General features: G+C 39.3%; 3 protein-coding genes and 1 non-coding gene across 4 annotated transcripts; 3 read left to right on the top strand and 1 right to left on the bottom strand.

The window, feature by feature from the left end:
* The first annotated feature begins 4,693 nt into the window (after positions 1-4,693).
* kri1 (KRI1 homolog) lies at positions 4,694-13,550 on the top strand. The gene is made up of 18 exons (XM_015003363.2): positions 4,694-4,899; positions 5,047-5,117; positions 5,292-5,394; positions 5,479-5,581; positions 6,176-6,230; positions 6,324-6,373; positions 6,443-6,539; positions 6,616-6,693; positions 7,835-7,947; positions 8,024-8,252; positions 8,336-8,506; positions 9,749-9,827; positions 9,917-10,020; positions 10,096-10,258; positions 10,336-10,466; positions 11,644-11,708; positions 11,792-11,887; positions 12,831-13,550. The coding sequence occupies exons 1-18, from the start codon at positions 4,815-4,817 to the stop codon at positions 13,288-13,290; spliced, it is 2,253 nt and encodes a 750-aa protein (XP_014858849.1). The 5' UTR covers positions 4,694-4,814; the 3' UTR covers positions 13,291-13,550.
* On the top strand, positions 11,466-11,565 carry LOC148157944 (Z30 small nucleolar RNA). Its single transcript, XR_015764130.1, has one exon. It is a non-coding gene; the product is annotated as a Z30 small nucleolar RNA (small nucleolar RNA).
* A 642-nt stretch (positions 13,551-14,192) lies between the features above and the next one.
* On the top strand, positions 14,193-17,364 carry spc24 (SPC24 component of NDC80 kinetochore complex). Its single transcript, XM_015003364.2, has 6 exons — positions 14,193-14,300; positions 15,309-15,483; positions 15,595-15,739; positions 15,825-15,929; positions 16,502-16,578; positions 17,140-17,364. The coding sequence occupies exons 2-6, from the start codon at positions 15,318-15,320 to the stop codon at positions 17,244-17,246; spliced, it is 600 nt and encodes a 199-aa protein (XP_014858850.1). The 5' UTR covers positions 14,193-14,300; positions 15,309-15,317; the 3' UTR covers positions 17,247-17,364.
* Positions 17,365-20,168: 2,804 nt separating this feature from the next.
* On the bottom strand, positions 20,169-24,047 carry s1pr5a (sphingosine-1-phosphate receptor 5a). The gene is made up of 2 exons (XM_015003368.2): positions 23,763-24,047; positions 20,169-22,653 (listed from the first exon to the last, which is right to left on the bottom strand). The coding sequence occupies exon 2, from the start codon at positions 22,415-22,417 to the stop codon at positions 21,248-21,250; it is 1,170 nt and encodes a 389-aa protein (XP_014858854.1). The 5' UTR covers positions 22,418-22,653; positions 23,763-24,047; the 3' UTR covers positions 20,169-21,247.
* Between the last annotated feature and the right edge of the window lie 1,227 nt (positions 24,048-25,274).

Consider the following 25,274-nt stretch of genomic DNA (forward strand, 5'->3'; position numbering starts at 1 on the left):
TCGATTAAAGGGACAGTATTATGGACTATTATTATTATTGTTATTATTAAGTGTGTTCCAGCCAGATAGTGTCATTTTATAGCACAATCAAGTAAGTAACTGTGTTACCTTCAGTTTGTATAAAAATGCTGTATCAAATGTGACTTAACAGAAATTTACCTTAGTATTTTACTGCTTTGAAATTAGACCTCTGTCTCTTTAAGAAGCTCCTGCTCTTTCTGAAACTGCGCCTACAGGAAGTCATCACAACATGGCTCCTCTGTTAACCCTTTATCAACGTTTTTACCAGCACTGCACTGAGAAGCAGCTCATATAATGAGCTCAGTAGATGCACAGTTCCACCAGGACTGTGCATCTACTGCAGTCTGAAGGAGCTGAGTGGGGGATTCACATAACATGATGTAAAGCTCAAAAAAGTTGAAATTACATAATACTGTCTCTTCCACTGGTAGATAAAGATTATGGAAACTTTCAGTATCAAACCTTAGCTGTTTATTTTGTTCTAGTTAACTTTAATGCTGTACTCTTCTCATTTGGAACCTAATTTCCAAGCAGTTTATTAATGTAAAACATAAAGTAGCTATAAAACTAAACCAGTGGAATTTGGTCATGCATTAACGGTATACATTTCAACCATACGAAATCGATCCAGCTCAGTCAGACTGAATGAATTTTCAAACCTTGCCACAGCTTTATGTTTGGACTTTGACTAGACCTTTCTAACACATTAATCTGACTTGATCTAAACCATTTCATTACAGCTCTGAGTTCAAGTTTAGCTTGTTTTCCAGCTTAAGTTTGATCCTCTGTTTCAAGTCATCTGAAGCCTCTAACAAGTTTTCGTTACGAATATTATGCGTTGAAATTCATTTGTCTCCCCATCCACTCTCACCAACTTTGGTGGAGGTCATTAAAACAAATGCAGGCCACACTTTTGAGATTTATTTGTGAATTATTTTATGCGGGAAGCCACGCTGTAAGAAATTCTGGTGTCAGTTTCAGGGAAAATGCTTTTACATGGAGCAAATCCATTCATCTCTCCCGTCTCTGTGCGGTTATCCGGCCCATATGGTTTCTGTATGCAGTCAGAGCTCAAACTGTGAGGCTGGGTTTGTTTTTTGTTTTGTTTTTTTTGTTTTGTTTTTTTTTTAACTTGGAGCTGCTGTAGCTATTCCATAGAAAGCAAACGCTTTCCTAGAAGAGCCCCAGATCACGGCTATATCCTCGTGATTTATGATGTGAGAAAACAAAAACATTCTGGTGAAAATTCCCACCTCAATTCTGGCTACAGTGTGTGCTAGTAGAGTACTTGGTAATTCAAAAGTTATTTCAATTAAGGGAACAGCAGAGTATATTGCTTTCTGCTGATATTCAGTTTTTCTTGTTAAAATTAAAGGATCTCTACTCAGAGCACCATAAGCAGTTAAAGTGTCTTTAGCTTTGAATAATCAAAAAACAAAAAGTATTTTTGGGGGGTTGGTTTGTTAGTAAATGACCAAAACTGGCATATCTGTGAGTCTGCCCACATGTTGTCAGATAAAGTGCACAAAATGTCAAGAGTAAAGTTCAAGGCTGAGGGAGAGAGGAAGTGTTGAACGATGAGTTAAAAGAAGCAGTCGACACAGAAAAATAAAATAAAAAAGGCACTTGTTAAGGTCTATGTCAAAGGAAAAGTATACACAGTGATGATTTAATTCTGGTAGAAGATTGTTCTAAGATTACAGAATGTTTTGTATCAGAATGCTGTGTGATTTGAGTGAATTGTTTTTATTATTTAAAAAAAATTCCGTTTAATTATCTACTTCCAATAAAATCCCACAGAACAGTAAAGGTTTTGGTTTTAATGTGACAAAAAAATAAGTTCAAAGACTGAAAACTTTTTACGTTTTGGGTTCTGGGCATTATTTCAACACGTGTCGTCTCTCCACCACAGAGGATGTGACATCACTCCTCACCTGATGCTCGTGGTAAAAAACAACCCTCAGCTGTGTTGACCCGTTCCTGGAGATTCACTGACCTTTGCTCGCACACTGCTTTGTTAGAGAAAGACCACCCACAGTCAAACTCTGCTGACCAAATGGCCCACTAGCATTGGTGATGGGAACCCACTGCGCCCACCCTTTTTTATTTTTTTGTTGACATCATACAAGCATTTAAAATGACCTCTTTATTTTTGGTGGAAATTTGTAACATTTCAGTGGAAAGACTATTACTATGACCGGGTAATTCTCTGAATTTGGTGCATTTTGTGTCCCACAGGCTTATCTCAAAGATTTTCATATAATGCAAATTGCATTTTTTTGAGAAAATCAATTAATGGAAATATCCATGTGTCTTGGTAATGTAACATGCAAATATATTCTAAAAATTATGTTTTGAAAACTTTTATGGGTCGTTGAAGTGTAGAGGCATGTCCCCACTGACCAATGTTTATTTTTCAATGAATATAAAACAAATAAAAATAGCCAGTAACTGCAAGAAATTTGTATCATTTTAAATTTTTTGATATACTTTAACCTAAATAAAATAAATATGAGAAAAATACATGAATTATTTATAAAATAGCACTTTTTAATCCTGTCCCTCAAGTTTTGTTCAACCCCGTAGCAACATACTAATTCCTCCTTTTTATAAATAATGGTTCAGTCCAATTTCCTCAGCACCCTGGAAGTGACATCACTGAAGTCTCTTCCTGCTCACACTGATTTAAGTGTTAGGAAAATTTCTTACCTATATTTAGTTATTTTTTATCCAAATATCGTTATTGTCAAGCTCAAACCTTTCTACCCTGTTACACACATAAATGATATGTATTGTTGTTTGGGAAAAAGTAAAGAATTGTCTTTGAAAAATATATTAATTTCTTGTTTTCATTATATCATATGTTGCTCAATACCCTAGCTCAGGGGTTCCAAAACTGTGGGGCGCGCCCCCTAGGGGATGCGTCGTGCCATTGCAGGGGGGACGCGGGAAGCCGTCTGGATGAAAAAAAAAAACATGAACACTGTATGCGCTGGGTTTTACCTTAAAATGGCCAACTCTCTGTTATTCCTCTGTCAATTTGATACAGTAGGGGCTTCCACACTTCCCATATTTTTGTCCTCTTGTCACTTTTATCAGCAGTTAAAACTGTTTAATCCGTTGTTAACATGTGGTAACATGTTTTTCCGAGCCGCCTTTAAACGCAACATGAGCGCTACGACCATAGACATAATATAAGCATATTATATTATTATTATTATTATTATCCTTATATTATGTCTATGGCTACGACGCTCGCGCTGGGTTTACACCTGTGCGGCAGCGACGGAGACCTGCTGCTGCTGTGCAGAGCTACTCATGTGTGTTAGAATCATGGCAGCAAAACACAAAGAACTTTTCACAGTTTTTCCCCCAAACTATCAGACTGAGTTGAGTAAAGCTGTTGAATGCAGGTAATGTTAGCTAAAAGATGACTAGCTAATATCAATACATCACCTTAAGCTTAACAAGTAGCCTGTAGGCTACAGATGTTGTTGTCTATGTTCAGCTGTGCACAGTCACTTTGCCCCCAAAAGAGTCGGTCCTGATGTAGACTTATAGCAACTTTTAGTGAAAATCTTTAACCCCGTAACGTTCAACCCCGTTACAAAAATGGTGGTTTTGTTACAGGGTACAAAACAGTTGTACTCCGTAACTGTTCAAAAACAGTTAAAGTGCTGTTTTTGTACTTTAACTGTTACAAAAACAGGGTTTTGTTATGGGGTTGAATGTTGGACTGGTCAACTTTTACAATGGATTCAACCCTGTTACATGATACATTGTTATGATTTTTTTATATAATAGCAGCAAATATTAGACTAATATTTGTTGGACTGTATGCAAAGTTTAAAGAATGATTCAAAAACATAAAAAAGTCTGATTTAATATTTATTTTAAAGTGTATTTTCTTGATTTATGAAAAGCGCTTTTACATTAAGTTGCCATGTTGTACTTATCAGTCTAATTATGATAATTCACAATAAAATAAAATATATTTACAGTTAGTTATTTTAATCAAGGGACAGGCGATCTCAAAGGAACTGGAAAAATTAGTTAATGTTATTAAGTTATACTGATAGAGGAATCAAATTGTCCCGTTATGGGATTGAATTTAAAGCAACCTAAGTAACAAAGAAATTTGTAATACTGTTTGTCATTTCATGCATAAAGTGGGGAAACATATTTTCTTGGAGGTTCAGAGTCCTTCAATAGATGCCGTGTTCAAAAACATAATTTTTTGTGGTAGCCTATATTTTTAAGTAACCTTAGACCCCAAAATGTACCGAATTCAGAGAATCACCCGACTACTACTACTACTACTACTACTACTACTACTACTACTAATAATAATAATAATAATAATAATAATAATAGGAATATTTGAAAAAAATAGCTAAGCTAAAGTTTTGTTTAGCTAGTTAATATTAAATTCAGTGGTTTAGAATATATATATTTAACATTTAAGATTTTCATTTTTGTTATGATTTGATTGTTTATTTATATTTGTTATTTTCTTTAGTGCTATCCTTTATTAGAAATAAATAAGAGTATCGTTTACTTTAAACACAACTCAGAAAATCAGTTGAATGAGACTTTCTCGTGTGAATTTGCCACTCACAATATGGCCGAAAATCTCCCCAGAAGTACTCATAAGCTGACGTTACTGCACCCTCTGCTGGCTACATCAGTTGCAGCTCACCGGAAACGGCGTGGTTGGACTCGTAAACGTGCTTGTTGTCGCAGCTGCAGTGGCTCGTTTTCATTAATGTCTGCAACCCACCGTCATTGAAAACATGCCGGGCAGGTCGGAACTGAAAATTAACTCGCAGTTCGCGCAGAAATATGAGAAGTACCGACAGAAAGAGGAGTTGCAGAAGCGTAAGTGTGCTACTGATTGCTAACTGTGATGCTAACTACCCAACGTGGATCAGAAAGTACCGTTGGCGATAAAGTTGTCATGTCCTGTGGACAGGAGTTCATGGAAGATGTGACGTGTGTGTGTGTGTTTTCTGTACATCTATGCAGTGAAGGACCGATTCGGAGACCAAGCCGATGACAGCGACTCCTCTGAGTCCAGCTCTGACGACAGTGAAGTGGTTAGCATCTGTGGCTAAAATGTCCCCGTTTAATGTTTCCCAAACGTCCCCCTGCATTTTTTAGTCGTTTCCTTGCTTGTTCTAATCACCCATTAATAGAAATCAGGTGTGCTGAAGCAGGGAAACGTCTAAAACACAGATACTTGGTACCTGACTTGTACCTGTTCCTCCCAGGAGCTGGATCCTGCTTTAGACAGGGATTTTTACAGAACTCTGTCCCTGCTGAAGAAGAAAGACCCGAAAATCTACGAGAAAGATGCCAAGTTCTACTCAGAAGGTGATTTAAAAAGTGACCAGTAAAGCTTCACTCAGGCTCGGTCATCTTGCACAGTCTGCTGGGTTGACCGTGTTTTGCTTTCAGACGCATCCCAGAAGGAGGACGGTCCGTCAACATCCAAACAAGCCAAAGTGAAACCCATGTATCTGAAGGACTACGAGCGGAAAGTCATCCTGGAAAAAGAAGGGTGAGTGCAGATGTTTGGCGCCCCTGGGAAGATTTCTGAAAAGCATCAAAACAAACAAACAAAAAAAAAGTCCCAAGATTTGTCACTTTTAACAAACTGAATGGTGCCACAGTAGGGTTGGACGATAAAGTTGTATTGTAAACGATATTTTGTGATTAAAATTGTGATCACGATAAAAGTGACGATAAGAACTATTCATTTCGTTTTTTTAGTGTAATCCTGACTGCGTGTAGCAGCGATTGTCGCCCCACAAAAAACAAATACTGCTCTTGAAAAAAACATTTGTAAAATGCTTCTTTATGACGCCAGTTGAAGAAGAGTTATTTATATCACTGAACTGCAAACAGTAACTGTATTTAATCATATTTTCAAATGTATTGATATGTATTGATGCTTTCATTGAACAAACAGTGGAGATAAAGGTAAAACTAACAATATTGACTTGAATATTGAATTTTCACAAAACTTAAAATTGGTCATTTTTGTGCCTCTTTACCAGATTAATGATAGAATTATGGGGGGAAACATGGATTAAAAGAGGAAATGCTACTGTATGTCCGGCAGTAACAATTTTTTAAAAATGTCTAATTGCAGCAAATATGAAGACGATGATGACAGCGACGAGGAGGAGGCAGCCAAAAGAAGAGAGGTGTGCAAACGTTTTCAGATTAATAATTCTGATTAAATATTTTTTATTGGGAAAATGACTGTTTGCTGAGTCGGCGCTGTCTTCTTGTGACAGAGGGCAGCCTCACCGAGCTACATCCAGGAGCAGAAGGATCTCAAAGAGAGGTGAGGTCAGACGTTCGTTAAGCGATTGCACCCGGACGCCCGCTGACAGAAACCCAAACGTCCCCACAGCTTCCGGAAGTTTGTCGAGGACAGCGACGAGGAAGAGGAGGAGGAAGGCGAAGCCTCCAAGCTGCTCACCAGAAGGATCAAAACGCAGGAGGAGAAGGTCAGGAAACGGCCTCCGCTCGTGTTTTTAAGCAGCGACTTGACAAAACCAACACTTCCCGCGTGTGTGTTTTCAGGATAAAGAGGAGGCGGATTATGTGGACTGGCTCAAAGGTCAGGCTGAGCTGGACGGTCCGGAGGAGGTGAAGGACATGGTGAGATCCCAGCGTTAAATCACAATACGGGGATTCTAGGAGTTATCGCAATAAACGATAAGTTAGTTGTTTTCAGACCATTTTTAAGTAATGTATTGATGATGGGATAATAACACAAGAACACACTGTCAAAGATCAACAAACTTCAAAATTCAATGAACATTTAACTCTGGAACTGGAAGACATTTTAAATATCCAAAATAAATAAACAAAACAACATAAACGACAAATAAAATGAGGTATGAAGGCTCTGTAAACGGCATTTTCCTTCAGGGCTGCTGGAGACCGAAACACCAGATGATGATGCAGGTTTTTTTTTTTAAAGGTTTTATTGGCTTTAGTGGGCTTTATATGATAGAGCAAATTGACAGGAAAGTGGGTAATGAGAGAAGGGGAAGACATGCAGCAAAGGTCACCAGGCCGGGAATCGAACCTGTGACAGCCGCATTGAGGACTAAGGCCTCCATATGTGGACTGTGCTTAACCTCTGCGCCACCACAGCACACCATGAAGATGCAGTTTTTGGTAGAAAGAGAAACAATAAATCATGCAAATTGAAAATACTGAGTTTATGATGCATCAGGCGATCGCCTGATTTATTGCTTATTGTGGCTTTCCTGGATGCAGCTTTTGTCTCTTATAACGATACTGACGTTTTACAGAAAAATCAGCTGAAATGACAAAAAATGTTTCTTTTTTCAAACACAGGAACAAATGTACTTAGAAATACATTTGATAACTCTGCATCAGCTCAGCTCACTGTAATACAGCAATTCCTTCACACGCCTGGTCAAACATGCAAAAACAACTATAATTTGTTGAGTCGGCGCAATTAGGAGTAAAATAAATAAAGTGAAACTGACGAAAACAATAGGTTGACTATCTTAAACAAAAAATTTAAAGAAAAATAACAATAAACTGCAACAAAACTTATTTTAAATTATTCATAAAGTTCAATTTGGAATTTTTAAATGCGAGATGAATAATAAAGTGTGATGTTGCTCAGACTAAATAGATCTGCCCTTATGGATCAGGCACATTGTGACCGATTCTTTTTCAATACTGAGGCCGCTACAGGTATGAATATTGGATTATCTATTGGAAATATGATTTTTTTATTTTTTTCCCCCCGTTGTGACAGAAATACCTGCGCGACTACTGGAACGACCCGCAGCTGGACGACAAAGAGCGATTCCTCCGGGATTACGTGCTCAACAAGGGCTACCTGGACGAGGAGGAGGACGACGACGAACGGTGCGCAGCCAATACGCTTGGAGTCCTCCCTCAAATGTTCACAATAATTACTTTCAAATCCTCCGAATCTGTTCAGGATCCCGACGTACGATGAGCTGGTCCAGGAGGACGTGGACGACTCCGAGGAGGAGGGCGAGAGCTTCCTGGAGCGCCAGGAGGACTTTGAGCGGAGCTACAACTTCCGCTTTGAAGAGCCCGGCGCCCTGCAGATCAAGACCTACCCCCGAAACATCGCCACGTCCGTCCGCACCAAGGACGACCGCAGGAAGCAGAAGAGGGAGGAGGTGAAGGAGAGGAAGCTGAAGGTACGTACGGTACTAAAAAAAAAAATACAACTAAACGCTAATGCTAACACAGGCTCACGAAGCGGCTGTGTGCGTGATTCCAGGAGAAGGAGCAGAAGCAGGAGCAGCTGAAGCAGCTGAAGAACCTGAAGAGGAAGGAGATCATGGACAAGCTGCAGCAGCTGCAGGAGCTGACCGGGAACGAGCAGCTGGCCTTCAGTCAGGCCGACCTGGACGGAGACTTCGACCCCAACCAGCACGACCAGCTGATGCAGGTCAGGACAGGAACCCGCATTGACTTCAGTGAACGAAAAGATAAACAAAGTTACATACAAGGAAAGGCAAAACAGAAAAGTATATTTGCACGTTCAGAGGAGTGGGTAGAAGTTAAACTCATTTTAGTTACACCCACCTATCTTACATTAGCAGCAGCATCCGATAACTAAGTCGGTTTTTAAGATTCGATCATAGTTAACATTTCCTACAGTCATATCTGATGAAATGCATTCATATTCACAGATGCAACACTGCATTGCATTGCTAACTTTTTTCAGCATCATTCGTATGTCAGGATTGGGGCTTCAGATAAAATCTACCTAAAGATTTTTTTTTTCTAAAAGAAATTACAAATGACACATTTGTAAAAAGTTGCTTTTATTCCAATCATCCCTTCTGTGATTTGTAAGATGGACTACTGACAGACAAACAAGAATTTTGTTTAATTGCGAGAATGTTGTCATTATTTTACATGAAGAATGTCTCAAAATTACGAGAAGTTGTTTTCAATAAGACAAAATCTTGCATAATTTTATTTTATGTGTGGAAGTTCTCATATTATTACTTCATTCTCCTAATATCACAAATTTATTCTAGTATTTTGACATATTTGTGTCGTTTTGACTATTTTTGTAATATTTTTTGTGAAAAAAGGGAAACAAATGTTAGGTAAACAGTTGCATCTTGTTATCGACCTTAATTCAAGAATTTAGTGTCCAAATAGATAGAAACTGTAAAACAAGATGGCTGCCTTTAAGATCTGGAAAGGGGGGGAACAAAAAACAAATCCTTATTTTTTTTTCCAAAAAGTAATTCTTCAAAACAATTGTATTAAGTGATCAAATTATTTTATCGCCCAGCCCTCACCAAACTGCATCAGTCTCTGCAGTCATCATGTTTTTCCTTCTTGCTATCCTTTAAAAATATTCTGCCATAACTAACACCCATAATTCTCACTTTTTTTGTTTCAAATTCTTCAGTCAAGGTTAGGTTTTAATCATGTGTGTGGTTAACAGTTGCCAGCTTGGCAGCTAAGTCACTGTATCGGTTATAAAAAGTCAATATCAGCAAAAATTGGACTCGGCTCGGCCAGAAAACTGCAACCGGTGCTCTGCTAGCGTTCACTTAAAATAATGTTTAACTTGACAATCAAGACATTCACCCTCTTAAATGCTATTTTCATTTAGTTTTTCTGGTCAAAATAAGCTTTTAAATTGATCTGCAACATTGCGTGTTTGCAGAAATTCTTTGGAGACGAGTACTATGGACAAGATGAAGAGGAGAAGCCTCAGTTTGACGACGAAGAAAACGAGATGGATGGTGAGCTGCTGCCTTTATTTTTTATTCATTTATTTATTTCAGATGCTGTGGTTCTTCTGCTTCATTTGAAGTTTCTTCTGTGTTTTCAGAACACTGGAATTGGGACACCTGGACTGGAGAGGAACGTGAAGAAGGATTTGACGAAGAGGAGTACAGCGCCTCTGGACCGCACTGCGACGACGAAGACTTCATCGTGAGTCGACCTTATTTTTCCTGAAACTGTTTTGTTTTAGCTTTGCTTAGCGAAGCGGTCACTCTGTTCATACAGATGGATGCAGACTACGACCCAAGCCAGCACACCGCCTCCAAGAAGAAGAAGAAGAAGGAGAAGAAGAAGCTGAAGAAGGACGATCTGCCACAGATGGGCAAGAAGAAGAAGAAGTCTCACTTCGCTGAGGTCATCACCAGAACCAAGCCGGTGTTTGACCCCCGTAAGTGCCTGGAAGCGTCCCGAACCCGGCCGTTGCCCTGGTGGCTGCCTCGCCTGATGCCGTCCCTCTCATTTCAGAGGAGAAAACCTTCGAGCAGTACCTGGACGAGTACTACAAACTGGACTACGAGGATATCATCGACGACCTTCCGTGCCGCTTTCGTTACAGGCAGGTGGTGCCCAATGACTTCGGCCTGACCACGGACGAGGTGAGGTTCTTCCTGAACGCTACACATCTGGATCTCTGCAATCAACAAAAAACGCAAGAGAACCAACTATTTGGCTAAAAAGATTATCTCCTGTAGCAGTCAGTCTTGCATCAAATCTAAAGAGACCTCTGACTGAAGACGGTGTGAAAGTCAGTATCAGGGCAGCAGAAACAATATTCCAAACTAACTGTGTTTCTATTGACCGCATAAACAAATTTATTTTTGAAACTGCATTTAAAAAAATAAATCTGCTCCATGGAAACATGGCAATTTTGAAAAAAGCTTTTGTTTTTCCATAACGTTTTGGCGCTAGAATGTTTATTTTGCAAAACTTCAAGGGAAACAATTTTTTCGCTTCACACGAATCACATGTTCAACAACTGGATGTTGCCACTGGTTTGCGCCAGTGGCCTATGCTTGACAACATGGTTACAAACCATGTTGCAAAGCATAGGCCTTGACAACCATGCTGTGTCTAGACCATAGTTGAACTGTCTTGACAGCATATTTTTTAATGAGCTATCGCACAAACAGACTTATTTTATTGTGTTTCTCATTTAAAAGAAATGCTGCAATTGCAAATTTTATTTTTACATTAGTGGAATATTGACCAAGTTTTGTGCACATTTGTAATAAAAATTTGCTTTTGTAATACAAATTTTGTTTCATCAAGGCTACTAATGTGTCCTTGATGAAACAATCAGTTGTTAGCAATCACTGCTAATCCACCTCCTTTGCTTTTGCTGCTCCTGTTTAAGGTTAAAGCAGTTTGTCATTTCATCTCATGCTAAAAACATGATGTGGAGTGAAATTACTCTGATCCCAGTCCAAGACTAATACAAAATTAATAAAAGCTATAAAAGTAGAATAAAAAACAAACAGACTTGTGTATAAATAAAGAAAAGTGTTGGTTTGAACTTCCTCCTTTAGAAACAAAAACACCTCAATCAGAAAAGTAACAAGTGGACAGAACAACACTAGCTTGTTCCGGTTCTGGCTCTGCAGTGATGAGATCTGTGCAGACTGATCTGGTATTGCCTCCTTCTGGGGAATCGCTCTGACCAGGGAATGATCTCACACCAATCTTCTCTCTGAGCAGATGAAACTGCCACAAATATGACTGACCTCCTCTACCTGCTCTGGTTGTGTCTAAATTCTTACAACAATTTTCTCTCAGATCTTGACTGCCAACGACCAAGAGCTGAACCGCTGGTGCTCGCTGAGGAGGACGTGCATGTTCAGGTACCGAGAACACATCCGAGATGTTCCCCTCCTGCTCCTCTGAGGTCGCTGAGTTTCAGTAACAGCTGTCCTTTCCTTTTAAGGTCTGAAAGAGAGGAAATGAGTGACCTGAAGAACTATAAAGTGAAGGGCCAGAACGTGAGAAAGAAGAAGGAAGTCCTGAGCTCTGTGTATTCTGAGTGAGTAGAAATGCTGTGGTTCGAACCAACTTGTGGCTAATGGTGGATTAAGGATTTATTAGATTCAAATTAGTTCCAATCTATTAATAACTTCCACCTAGACTCTCTTTTAGTGTTGTAGTTTGGCCGCCATCCAGTAGAGGGCGCTGCTGGTCATCCTTAAGCGGAGCTATCTCAGACAGAATCAAAGATGGCGGAGATATTCTAGAAATGGGTAGAGAAACACGGTCTAAACAGAGTCCGGTGTGGGATTCAGAATGCACCTTTTGCAGTTCTGTTTAGAAATGTTAACACTTGACGAACTTATTAAAGTTATATGGTTTTCCGTTTATTAAAGTTATCACTTTTATACCGCTCATGACGAACTGCGTAACGGAGCAGCGTCAACTTCTCAGTCACAAACTACTGATGTGCCACGACGGCGAGGATAATAATACGACAGAAAAGCGAAGGGTGTAACAGAAAAATTATAGCCTGATGCGAAGAAAACATGACTCCAATACGCCAGTTTGATGGGGTTTTTATGGCTGTTTTGAGTTAATGCACTTTATGGAGCGAAGTTTTAATGTTCCTTGAGGCGAAACTAGAGACGGTGATTTGTTGAGTTGAGTTAACATTTTTGATTGTTTTCATCTTTTACTTTTCAATTTATCAACTTAAACGGTTACCATTTTATTTTATAAATATGTCTTAAGTTTAATAATGTGATTAAAAACCACAAACTTATGTTTGTTAAATCAGAATACAGTTGACACAAAATGTTAAAGAAACTTAGTTCTTTGTTATAGAAAGATGGTCAGCCCTCTTGATACAAGACGAAACTCAAGTTTTTAAGAAAATGGCCACTTTTCAACTAATTATTAGTCGATTGATAAGATCAATCAATTGATAGCTTGCACCCCTGCTAGAAGGTGATTAGTTTCTGTCTGATCCTGATCTGCAGGGAGGATAAAGAAACTCTGGAGGCGAAGAGCAAGCTGGGGAAGAAACGGCGAGATCGTCTGAGGAAAGCAGAGAAGCAGGGCGAAGGAGCAGACGAGGCAGTTCAGGCTCTCAACGAGGCTGTGGACAGTACAGAGGAAGGGGACGAGATCCTGCTACCCAAAAAGCAGAAGAGGAAACTAGAAGAACAGACGCAAGAAACGGCTGAGCAGGTGGCAGATGAACAAAATGGAGGGGAGAACAGGACTGAAAGGCCAGCGTGGGTTAAGAAGCCCCGGCGGTCAGGAGGACGACCCAAGTCAGGAATCAAGGGGGTGAAGATAGGCGGCCGAGAGTTCAGCAGACACAGGCTGAAGGCGTACGGGCTGAACCCACGCAGACTGTACTTCAGACAGCTGGGCCGACACAAACGGAAAGAGCAGGAGAAGAAGCTGAAGAAGAAGAAGAACCAAGAAGGATAGAAACTTCCCACTGGACTTCACTGTACAATCTGGTTTTATACTCCAGACTAGAAATGAGATGTCATCAGAACTATTACATGATCCTAAAGGAACAGAGTTTTTCAAAATTTTATATAAATATTTTGGATGTTAAACTGTGCAGTGGTTTGAGATTTGTTAAATTAAAAAGTGTAATTGTTCTTTCAGCTGGACTCAGGTCAGAAAATATAAAAGACCAAAAACTTTTGTTGTGTCGCTTTGATTAAATTTGACTCAAAGTATCTTCTGAAGCTCCTGGTATCTTATGACTTGTGCTAAATTTGTGATTTAATTTTCCCCTGCTTATTTAATTAGAAAAGCTCTTGGTCATGTACAAAAAAATTTAAATGAATTTGTGGGGTTTCTAGTTTTCTTTTTTTTTTCTTGATTTTTTTTTACTTTGTGGTTTCAGTTCTGGCTGTAGGCATAACAAATATAGAATTGAAATATTTTGGGGGGTTTGTTTTAATGAAGAGCAAAAAAGGATATACAGAATATACATGACTTCTTGAAAATATGGAAACCTGACATACAGCATAGACAAAATTTACATTTCTGTGAGGTCACTGATCAATATCAGTGTTGAAGTTCATGATAACCAATTGAGATTTCAATTGTTTTCTAAGAAAGTTGATTAAAAAATATTTAAGCTTCTACAGAAAAATCTAGTAAATGTTCTTGTTTTATCATAAATCACAGTTCTTCAAATTCTTATTACTGTAAAGTTATGACTTATAAAAATAAACCTTATTTAGAAATTTTAGCTATACCTGCTTAAAATTTGGAACATGCTCAAAATCATTGTCCTAAACCACAGGCAGGACCGAAATTTTCCAAAAAATCAAGGTGTTCCAAGCGCTCAGCTCTGCGGTTGGACCCACCACTGGGCGGCAGGGGGCGGTAGACCGCGTCACGTCTCCCAAACGCCCAAAGAAGAAGAAAATAACAGGCGCGGGCTGAAGTCTGAATTTGAACTGTGGAAAACAGAGAAGGTAGGTTGTTTTCTGTTTAATGTGACCAAATTACAAACCGCTTTATTTACAGTAGAGTTTAAATGGTTTATATTCGAAATGGTCATTTTTGTGTCGCTAAAGTTGCGTTCAACGCAACGTGTATAAACGACGTAAACAAAGCAGGAAAGCTGTTTGTTGTCCGCATCCGCTACCTAAACATTTAGGTGTTTAGGTAGCAGAACATTTGCTCAAAAGTTATAAAACTAACTGAAAACGTCGTAATTTGACACAACTTTAGCTAGCTGCTATAGTGTCGGGGATTTTCCAACTACGTTTCTGTCAGTGACTAACGTTTTTAATGTCGGTCGTCGAAGAAGTTCATATTTTTGTGGCGTGTTGTCCATTTGTTCCGCTCCTGAGACTAAATCTGTATTCAGACTCAGTTGTTTGTGATGTTGCGGACAGACTTAATCCTTTCCTTTTGCTTATAGGAAAGAGAGAAATACTGCTGATACCTTTGCTGCTACTGTTTGTTTTTATCAGTTTAAAACATTCCAGATTCGCCTAAAATAAAGACACAAAGATTTTCGTTGCTTGTTTTATATGTTTAACATATTTCTGAAGTTTAGTTTGTTTTATTAACAGTTTCTCATGCAGGCAGGCGACATGTTATAAACATTTCTAACACCGCTTCTCCATAAATAATATCTAGTTCAGGCGACCCACAAGAATGTGTGTTTAGTGGCCCACCATTTGAAAACCTAAATATGTCTAGTATGAGCTATTTGTGGTTATTTAAAACAGAATAATTAACTTAACTGTGTCATGTTTTTGTGTCATAGATTTGAGTAAAACTAAATAAACTTATGTAAAATATTGTACTTCTTTGCCACTTTAGTCTTTTTAGACTTCTTAGTAAATATAAACACAAGGTATTTATTATTCCATTTGCAGTTCACTGCAAATGCAGTGCATGAAGGTGTGTTTGTCATTTACTGCGAACGAGGAAGTACTCATTCCGTTCTTCTCCTTTTTTCTGTTTTCCAGCTGCACACGATGTCTCTGAGCCACAAGTTTCAAGACGTGGAGGAGAACGGGGAGATGCTGGTGGCCTTCATCAACAGCAGTCAGCCCGAGAAGCTGAGAGAAGTGAAAGTCGAGCGCCAGGCCCTCATTGACAAGCACCTAGAAACAAAGAAGACTGTGAAACAGATTCTTAAAGGCAAGAAATCAGATGTTTGTTTGTTTTTCTTTTCTCTACTTCTAGATTTAATTTAGCTTCAGGTGGTGAGTGTTGTCATTTCGAGCGTCTGCCGCTGTCCTTCACAAGCAGACATGGCACAGATCGAGGAGCGCGCGGGTCAGAGGCTGCTGGACATGGAGGAGCAGAAGCAGCACAGGCAGAAGGAGCTGGAGGACTTGGAGGAGCAACTGCAACGGTGCACGGCCAAAAGCCAGATCACCGACTCAGAAATCCAGTACGCTTTCCGTGCCCACGCCGTTCTCTGCGCCGCTGGTTTGAACCGTTCCCCCGTTTGCATCCCTGACCGTCTCTCTCTCCAGGTTCCTGCAGACGGAGCTGGAGAGTGTGAGGAACACTGAGAGGGAGCTGGAGACTCTACAGAATGAGGTGGACGAAGACACCACCGAGGTCATCCCGTCTGCAGTGTGAGTTTCTGGGAATTGACATAAAGAAAATTAACTGAATCACAAGTTCTCACCTTTTTCTTGACTTACACATTTCTGTGTTGCGCTCTAATATGAATTTATGAAGACAATATCGGCCATGTTTCAGTCAACTTCAGGTTCTACTGGTGTTTTATCACCTGTCTTTTAAAATTTAATGTTTTTATGTCAATTCTTCAATGAATCACATGACACATTAAAATGAGCCGTTTAAATTCCGTTGTGATGATTCATTTTTTTAAGAGTAATTTTGTTCAGACGTCGCAATGCATTTTATTTGTTGTTTAAAATGTCTTCAAGTTACAATGTGTATTGTTCTGTACAAATTTAAAGTTTATTAGTCTTTAAGAAGGCAAACTTGCATTATTATGCCATTTTTGCTATATCAGTTGAAAATGGTCTCAAAACGACAATATTATCGTTTATCGCAATAATTTCTGGGACGATTCTTCGTCCAGAAAAATTTGTTGTCTTGCATTCTTTCTTTTTTTTCTTCTTTTTTGTTGTTGTTTAGTTTAGTTTTTTTATTTTTACCCTAAGTTTTTCATTTCCAGGTATGTGGCTCAGGTGTACTACCTAATAACCAAGATCAAGTGGGAATACGACACGCAGCCCAACATTTTGAAAGGAGGTAAGGAACGTGATTATTTACTGACTTGCATTCCTACTTCAGTCAGATGTGGTTGCTAATTTTTATTTCATATATTTTGGTCAAAAAAACAAAATTAAAGAAAGTAAGCAACCCTAATCATGAAGTGTGAACTCAGAGTGATCGTGTCAGTGGTGTCCAAAGTGTGGCCCATGGGCCATTTGGGGCCCTGGGAATAATTTTAGCGTGGGCCTGAACTCCCCCACAGATGAGACAAACACTTTTCACAGAGTGTAATTTTCACTGACAGATAAATAGTGTTTATAGTTGGAAACTTCCATTTGCTAAATACCACTATGGTGAGAGAATCTGTCAGATATTTATTTACTAATGTCTTCAAATTTTCTTATTTTGGTTGCATTTCCTTTAACTTGAGTTAAACATTTTTAGGATTCCTTCCACAAGCTTCTCACTATAATTGCTGGAGTTATGAAATAATTGACCTAATAATCAGAAATGTATGACTGTGTTATAACGAGCTTAACATGTAGACGGAACAAATAAACTTTAAAATGAGTTTAATTTAGTCTTTTCCTCTTGCAGTGCACTATGGTCCAGATCTGGCCACGCCCATCAACGTTGACACGTCTGTCCGCTCTCGAAGCGATATCAGCGATCAGCTGTGGGACTTTGTCAGCACAGAGTGGTAGATGAAGAACATTTGTTGTGTATATTAGTATTATTTTTTTATTATATCTGTCTGTTGGTCTTCTTGTTGTTTTTCTTTATCTCAAACTGTTGTGTAAAATAAATATCTTCCAACTTTTATTTTGTTGTTTGTGATTTGTTACAGCATCAGGAGCTAAAGCTGTGCCTGCTGTGTGGGAGTTGGTCACTAGATGTCGCTATAGAGCTGCTTAATGTTTAAACAAAGCCAGAAGGTATTATTTAGAGCAGATTTAAAAGAAACATTCAATTACTACTTTTTTTTTCGTTTTTAAATCCACAAAAATATTAAGAAACTTGAGCAGTGGTCTGATCAAACTACACGACAGAAATTAAAATCAAACAATATTTCTGGTCTATGCTTTTTTTAAATTTTCTTGCTGAAATCTGCTTCCAATCTCCTTCTAACGGATCAAAAAACATTTATATTCAGTCTAACTGAGCATTTGTGAGCAACTATAAAACCATCTCTCTATCTTTAAATCTAATTTGTTAACATGTTTAGTTAAGTTTTTGTCAATAAATCTGGGAAGGGTTAAAAGACACCTCAGCTAGCATGGCTACAGCTGAGTATGTAACTTCTATAAAAAAATGTTTTTGACATATTTGTTAAAACTGTCACCATGTTATAACAGTGTAATATTAGACAGATAATCTGTGAAAAGAAATGATCTCCTCGACTTTCTCCTGTTGCCATCTGCAGAAAATGCATCATTCCTGATGAGAAACAACCAATTAGAGCCAGGAGGAGTGTCTTTGTGCTGTCAGTCAACCTTGTGTAAGTGGTGCTAAATATGCTAATGGCGGAGAAACAACTTACAGTTACAGGAAACCCGTTTATCCACTGTCATCAGTAGCTCAGCAGCGTAGATTTAGCGCGTTCAGGAGAGTGATTGACAGCGCTAAGACCCTCCTCCTGGCTCTGATTGGTTGTTTCTGGTTAGCATTGAGAGAAGGCAGAGGAACTCTTTTTTTTTCACACATTATCTGTCTCATATTATACTGTTGCCACATAGTGACATTTTTAACAAATATGTATGAAAAAAAACATGTTCTTTATAAAAGTAGCATACTGCACCATTTGAAGAAGACTGGTGTATTTGAAAGGGCTTCCAGGATAAAGGCCTTTTCTCTTTAAAACAGGATAAGATATTTGACTTGTAAAGATCTTAATAAACCACGGCATTCTGACACACCAGAGGAACGCTTGGACAGTCATTTACAGCGCAGAGGGTGCAGTAAGACAGAGACATTGTGTGAGCACTTTGCAGTCGTTGAGCACGGTGGTGGTGGAGTGATGTGGGCTCACTTAGTAACGAGGAAGTCTGCACAATCAAAAATAGTTCTAAGGGGTTGAAGCGTGGTCGCGACTGGGCAGCAGCACGTAAACTAAGCAGAATGATCAGGAAAGAGTGACTGAAATGCTGTCGATCTCTGGAGAGATTTCTTGCCTCTGAAAGCGTGTTTTTTAAGTCGTTGAACCGTGAACCACGCTTAGTTTTTCTACACAAATCTATTCCTTTTTTCTTTTCGCTTTACGTTTGCTCACCATAGCCGTTATTTGCTTCCAGGCGCTTAAATGTTCATTTCTATGGAATGTTTGAAATGTATGTCATGAACCCTGAATGTAACCATTAGAAAGGAAACCAGATGTTTCCTATTGTAGCCTAACTGTGTAGATATTAAGATATGATAGCAATGATTCAGCAGTTGCAGGTTTGTAAATTGAAGCAGGTCGCTCACACTCAGACTATTCTCCCTGCTGCCTCCCACACATGGTACTGCGGCTTGCGTTGTTCACACTCAGACCCACTCGACGAGAACCGAATCTTTCCCCTTACATGAAAACGAGTCGTGGCTTTTTTTTTCTTTTCTTTTTCTGTATTCGACACCATGACGATAGTTTCAGAGAGAGCAGGATGTGGAGCCCGAATCGGGTAGGCACACCGTCACACCTACCAGTGTGTGGTTTTCTTACCGTAAACTGAGCATTGGGCCCAATTCTGCTACTTCACTGGTAGCTGTGCCTGTTAGTGGCTTTAACACGTGGTTTGTCACTTCAGCTTGGCCCCCCGCTTGAAATGGCTTCAGCTTTTCTTTGATCATTCTGCTCATGGTGGAGTAGGTTTCGATTTTAATAAACGCAGAAGCTTGAAATATTGCAATAAAGCTGCTGTTTATTTCCGTTTTTATCTTAAGTGTGTTCTTTAAAAAGCTCAAATTGCCAACAGTGGTCACTGGGAGAAAAGCAGGGCACCCCTTATGTCCTCAGTCCACAATAGTTTTAATAGTTATTATTCTTATCGACTAGTCTAAATTGACTATTTGTCCATATATTTTTGAATTGTGTGTTTTGTAAATTGTATGTAGAAGCTGATTATTACATAATACATTTTAAAAAAATGATCAAATGAATATTACTACTACTTCTGGCAATGAGATAAATAATAATTACATTTAAAATTCAAAAATACTAACTCATATTACACAATGTTCTTTAAACACTTGTGGAGTTTGACGCCTGTGGGCAGGAAGGGTCTCCTGTAGCAGTCAGTGTTATAGCGAACAGGAAAAAGCCTCTGCCCAAAGACACTGTTGTTGCACAACGGTCTCATGTAGAGGATGTTCAAGGTTGGCCATAATATTCAATAATACTCAACATACTAATAAATAATAATGTTCTGTTAGAATAAATAGAAATGTAATGAAACAGTAATTACACTGAATTGGCATTTTTGCATTAAGTTTGATATTGTTAAACCTGCTATGAATAAATAGAATTGCAATTTATCATCCTTCTTTTAGAAAATATTCAAAGATGTTGCATTGTGTGTTTATCCTGAAGAGGAAAAACTTGTGTAAGATAAAACAAACAAACAAAAAAAAAATCAACGGAGACCTGCATGTAAAAATTATTCACATATGTTTATTCAGTGCACATATAAAACTGGCATAATTTAAGTAGGGCTTTTATAAAAGAACACACAACTCAGAGGTTACACACATTTACAAAATAAACTAACTACAGGTAATTAGAATTACATCTTTGCATTTCTTTCACAATTAATCCCATCACGTCGGGGTACGGACGTCTGAGATCAAGTTTCACTAAGAGAAAGAAAACAGTCATCCTTACGCATCATTTCACAGAATAAAGACGAGCCTCCTCCGGAAAGAAACGACTTGTCTGTAAAGACAAAACGTTCTGCTGCCACGTTCCAGTCTGCAAGAGCCAAAAAGGCGTCGCCAAGCCTCGGCTGTCAGCTTTTATTGCTTTAAGGCACTGGTCGTGTGTTGCTACATGTGTTGGTGGGACCTCCAAAGCAGAAAAGCCACCCGGCCCAGCCCCTCAGTCTGACGTCTTCAGAGCGTCTCCGGGGCCTCTGATGTCCCCGGCCTCGGCACTGACCAAAACTCACATGGCAGAGATTAAACGGTTTTGGCAGCCGCCACTTTTTGGGTGTGGATGCTCCGTGATCACGACAACGTGTCATTATACGCTACAAAGGCAGTGGGAGATAACCCTAACCCTAAATCTTGAGCTTGGGTTTTTCCCCCTCATCAGATGCACATTACAGATGCTGTGAAGCGTCAACACACAGGCTTGGCTTTCTTCTTTGTGTTTTTTTTTTTTTGTTGTTTTTTTGCAAGAACTTATCAGACCATTTGGGTTATCTTTCAGAACGAACTCTCTCTGATCACCACTGGCCTTATTTAAAAGTCTTGACAATGGTAATGCTGGGTTCTAAAAAACAAGCTTTGAGCTACGACGAAGGCATGGGTATCTATAGAGAAGTGGTATAAATATAAGTCCAACAAAACGGTTCTTTCTCCCAGCTTTACAGACATGGATCATTTAAAAGTAGAACCATTTCAAAGTGCAACACAGTTTTTCTCCTTCCAATGTTTGCTTAAATATGAGTCTTTAGCACAGATAGAAGCACATTTCAGTTCATGTGCCAGCTCTCAGTTCTGAGTCAGAGTGTTATATCTTGGATATCCTTGGATAAATAGCTTTAATAGTTGAGGGAAGGTTCCCAGAAGACACCGTCGTCTCCAGACCCTCCAGTCTGTGAGACGCCGCGTCCGTCTTAGTGGTGCTAAAGTCCAGGAAGGCCAAGCCGAACTTCTTCATCTTCCCGTCTGCGTTCAGGAGGCAACGGTGGCAGAGCAGTTTCAGGATGGCCTTCCGCATGTCCTTGCTGGTCAGTGTGTAGATGATGGGGTTGAGAAGGGAGTTGAACACAGCGATGCCCAGGAAGTAGTCCGCCTTGAAGAGCACCTTGCAGCTTTTGACCTCACAGCTGAAGTCCAGCAAGAACAGGATGAACAGGGGCGACCAGCACGCAATGAACACCCCCAGGACTATGGTGACGGTTTTCAGGAGGGCTATGTACTTCTGCGACTTGCGGTAGAGACCCTTGCGCTGGGGAACCGTGGCGAGGCGCTGAGTGTTGGACTTCACTATGCGGAAGATCCGCACGTACAGCACCACGATGGACATGAGGATGGCGCTGAAGACGGTGATGGAGAAGAGGATGTAGCTTTTGGCGTAGAGCGGCAGGACGGTGGAGCACTTCTCCAGCTGGTTGATGCAGTTCCAGCCCAAGACCGGAAGGACGCCGAGGAACACCGACAGCACCCAGCTGGCGCCAATCAGAGCAAACATCCGACCCTGCTTGTGACCCTGGTACGGCTTCATCCTCACCATGGTGACGTGGCGCTCTATGGCGATGGCCAGCAGGCTGATGATGGAAGCAGCTAGCATGACAAACACACAGCCCTCCCTCAGGAAATACAGCAAGGGAGTCATTTTCAAGGTGTGGGAACCGGATGTCATGATGTTTATCATGTAGGTCAAACCTGCAAGCAGATCTGAGAGAGTCAAGTTCCCCAGTAAATAGTACATGGGGATGTGGAACTTCTTGTTCTTCCAGATGGCAATGAGCACCACAGCGTTCTCTGCAACAATAAGCAGGCAGACCAGCAGGAAAGCAATGGATTCCGGTTTGAGTCCCTCCGTGTACTTGTTCCCGTTGGTCCCATTAAACTTGCCTGTGTATTTGTAGTGGTCGATGAGTACTTGGTTGTTTAGGTACACGCTAAACATCCCTGCAGTGGAAAGTGGGGCAGCTTGGGTAGAAACAGCGCTCATTGTTGGGGTTCCCCAGGAGTGGAAGACTCTTGTTTTTCTGCCTTTTTTCCGGATTATGAAGTTACATCCACAAAGTGTCAAAGAGTCCTGCGGTCAGGCATTCTTCCGTCTCTTGGTAGGTACGGCGGTGGAAAAAAAGTGTTGCTTTGATGACAAACTTTCTTGTGGTTTCAAAAGTTTCCTTCCAAAATCTTTTTGGTTGATATCTGGGACGCTGGGAGGCAATAACAGGAAGCCTGCATGACAAAAATAGAAAAAGATCATTTAGATGATATTGACAATGACGAAAATAAACGGAAATAAGACTTCTTAAATTTTACACACAGCTGCTTGAGCTGGTGGAATGAATAAGCAGACTGGTGCCGCCCCAGGCCAACAGGGGGCCATCAGGAGCACTGGATATATCTTGCAGAATAATGAATGTAAAAATGTAACTTTTTAAATTATGTATAAAAGAAAAATTGTCCCAAAATTCTCAGTTCTTAAAAAACCTAAATCTTATGTCTTTTCAGATTTGACATAAAGGAACATTTGGCATTACACTTATAGACTGATCCTTAACTATAAAACTGTGACTATTTTAGAAAGTTAAAATTTCAAGTTGCTCCAGAAATCAACTCTGTTGGAGTCAAATTTCTTGAACAAGACTACCGCAGTCTAAACAGGTCAATTATATTTTCTTTGCAGAGAAATCTGCATTGAAACTCTGGACTCACTAAACAAACACAAAGGTAATAAAAATGACAATTTATTTAAAATGTATCATGTAAATAGTGTGATTTAATTCCTAATTCCATCCAGGGTGCCATCTAATCTTGGACAGGCTCTGATTACTAATGAAGTGAAAAAATTATAACTTTCCTGTTAGAATTATTTTAAACAACTTACGAAAGGAAGCAAAAGGGGAAAGTTAATTCATTGAACTTTCTCCTGAACATATGTTTGGGATTTGGTGGAATAATTTTCCAGCTTTGCATTGCTATAATCTATATAAACAGATTATTACAATACTAATCTAAATAAAGCAGCATAATTCTAAATAAATAAATAAAGACTTATTCGTGCGCCTGTGCGTAATAACGCACCTACCCAAACAAGTTGTTTTTTTCCCCTTAGAATTGAAAAATATTTTCAGGGGTTTTTTTGTATTATGAAAACATTTTCAGCTCCAATTTATTACGCTTTGTTAGTTGCATTCCCTTAGAGTCTAAAGTACCACTTCAAAAAATGAATGTCTTTATGTTATTCAAAGGCATTTAAACGACAATGGTTCTAGACAGCACCCTAAACGCGTAAAAAGTTTAAAGGAACTAAAAACACTTAAAAAGTCGATTTTTACACTCACCGTAGAAAAGGTTTCACCCCAAATCTCCTCTGACAGCAAGAGGTCTGCAAAAGCGGAGGACGCAGCGCTCCTATCTGTCGATCAGAGCGCACCATGCGAGTTAATGCGATGTGGGAACGGAGGAGGGCAGGACTGAACATGCGAGGGTTGGCTCAGTGTTTGCGCCTTTCAACGAGTTTTTCCTCCCTCCTTCTTCTTGACCCCCGCACTTTTCCTTTCTTCCTTTTTTTTTTTTCTCCCCTGAGGACAAATTGAAGCTCGACGACGGATGAGAAAGAAAGTCGGAGCAGAGCGTTTTATCAGTTTAACATCTTCGGGCTCGCAGGTTATTGTAGAAAAAAATTCAAGTGTATTCTGACTATTACATTGATCTCGCTTCTAAGGAGCAGTTATGAATTCATGTTGCTCTTCAGGTTTGCTGGATGACATAGATGTATCTCCTTTCTTTTGAAAGGGAAACTGGCAACAGGATTATCTCAGAGCTAAAGCTGCACTGCGAAGAGGAATTTCCAAGGGCATTAACTTTAAACCATTACAATTCAAAATTTCACAGAAGTATTTATTTTGATAACATTCTTATTTAAACATTTAGATTAAAATAACAGACAAACTCTCTTTTAATGTTTTGCCATTTTTAGAGCAACGTGACACAGTCAGTTTTTCTATTTGTTTTTTTCCCCCCTTCACTTCGTTGCGCAACTTTATTTAATCAAGGTCATATCTATCTTCTCAAAAAGAGCTTTGTATGCCTTTGGTGACATCACAGTAAAGGCATAAGGCAACATGTCAAAGTTATTTTGATTGCATTCATTTGTATTATATTTGTGTCTTTTTCAAATGACTACATCAAAGATATTTACGTGTGTTTTGTACCTCACCAGCAAAGTCTCGTAGTGAGAAAGCTGTAGACAGGAAAACTTTGCAACAACAATGCAGTGAAGTCTCACTGTAGGGGAAAAGGGCAGACATAATGTTTCTGAAACTAGCATTCACACAGTTTGTGGCTCGTATCACGTTATCAATCCGTACAGGTGAAAAGCAGAATTAGCTTTCTTTTTCCTCAGTGCGCTTAATAAAAAGTTTGTATGTTGTGAAGTCCTAGAATGGAAGTCCATACATCATTACACGGCTATATATATGTTTGTTGTAAGTGTATATTTAAAATAATTAACCACTCAATAGTATCTTTAAATGAAAATGTCGCTTCAGTTAGCCGTTAGCTTTTATCCCACATAGTAGCTAGCCCCCAGCAGATTGTTTACGTACATTATGTTATAAATATATAAATTTACGTGCATGTTAGCTTTTGCCATAAGATTTGTGGTTGAAAACGGTATTGTGTTTGAACACGAATTTAAGTTTGTGCCCAGCTTTTAACTACAGTTTAGCGTCTAAAGGCTAAAGTGAAATTTGCTAGCGAGGTTAGCTTGTTAGCCCTGACAAGCTAACCTCGCTGAAGACAGTCCTTGTATGGGCTGAAATATATTTAAAACCTTGTGAACTTTTTTTTGT

The sequence above is a fragment of the Poecilia mexicana genome, unplaced genomic scaffold, assembly GCF_051168715.1.
Source record: "Poecilia mexicana isolate PSO_F unplaced genomic scaffold, ASM5116871v1 scaffold_8, whole genome shotgun sequence".
Lineage (NCBI taxonomy): Eukaryota > Metazoa > Chordata > Actinopteri > Cyprinodontiformes > Poeciliidae > Poecilia > Poecilia mexicana.

Excerpts from the sequence above, each read along its gene's own strand:
- kri1 (XM_015003363.2), top strand. The coding sequence starts at position 4,815 with ATGCCGGGCAGGTCGGAACTGAAAATTAACTCGCAGTTCGCGCAGAAA. Across the intron at positions 5,118-5,291 it reads GCTCTGACGACAGTGAAGTG|GAGCTGGATCCTGCTTTAGA; the intron begins GTTAGCATCTGT and ends TGTTCCTCCCAG. Across the intron at positions 10,259-10,335 it reads CAAGCCGGTGTTTGACCCCC|AGGAGAAAACCTTCGAGCAG; the intron begins GTAAGTGCCTGG and ends CTCTCATTTCAG.
- spc24 (XM_015003364.2), top strand. The coding sequence starts at position 15,318 with ATGTCTCTGAGCCACAAGTTTCAAGACGTGGAGGAGAACGGGGAGATG. Across the intron at positions 15,484-15,594 it reads TGTGAAACAGATTCTTAAAG|ACATGGCACAGATCGAGGAG; the intron begins GCAAGAAATCAG and ends CTTCACAAGCAG. Across the intron at positions 15,930-16,501 it reads GAGGTCATCCCGTCTGCAGT|GTATGTGGCTCAGGTGTACT; the intron begins GTGAGTTTCTGG and ends TTTCATTTCCAG.
- s1pr5a (XM_015003368.2), bottom strand. The coding sequence starts at position 22,417 with ATGAGCGCTGTTTCTACCCAAGCTGCCCCACTTTCCACTGCAGGGATG.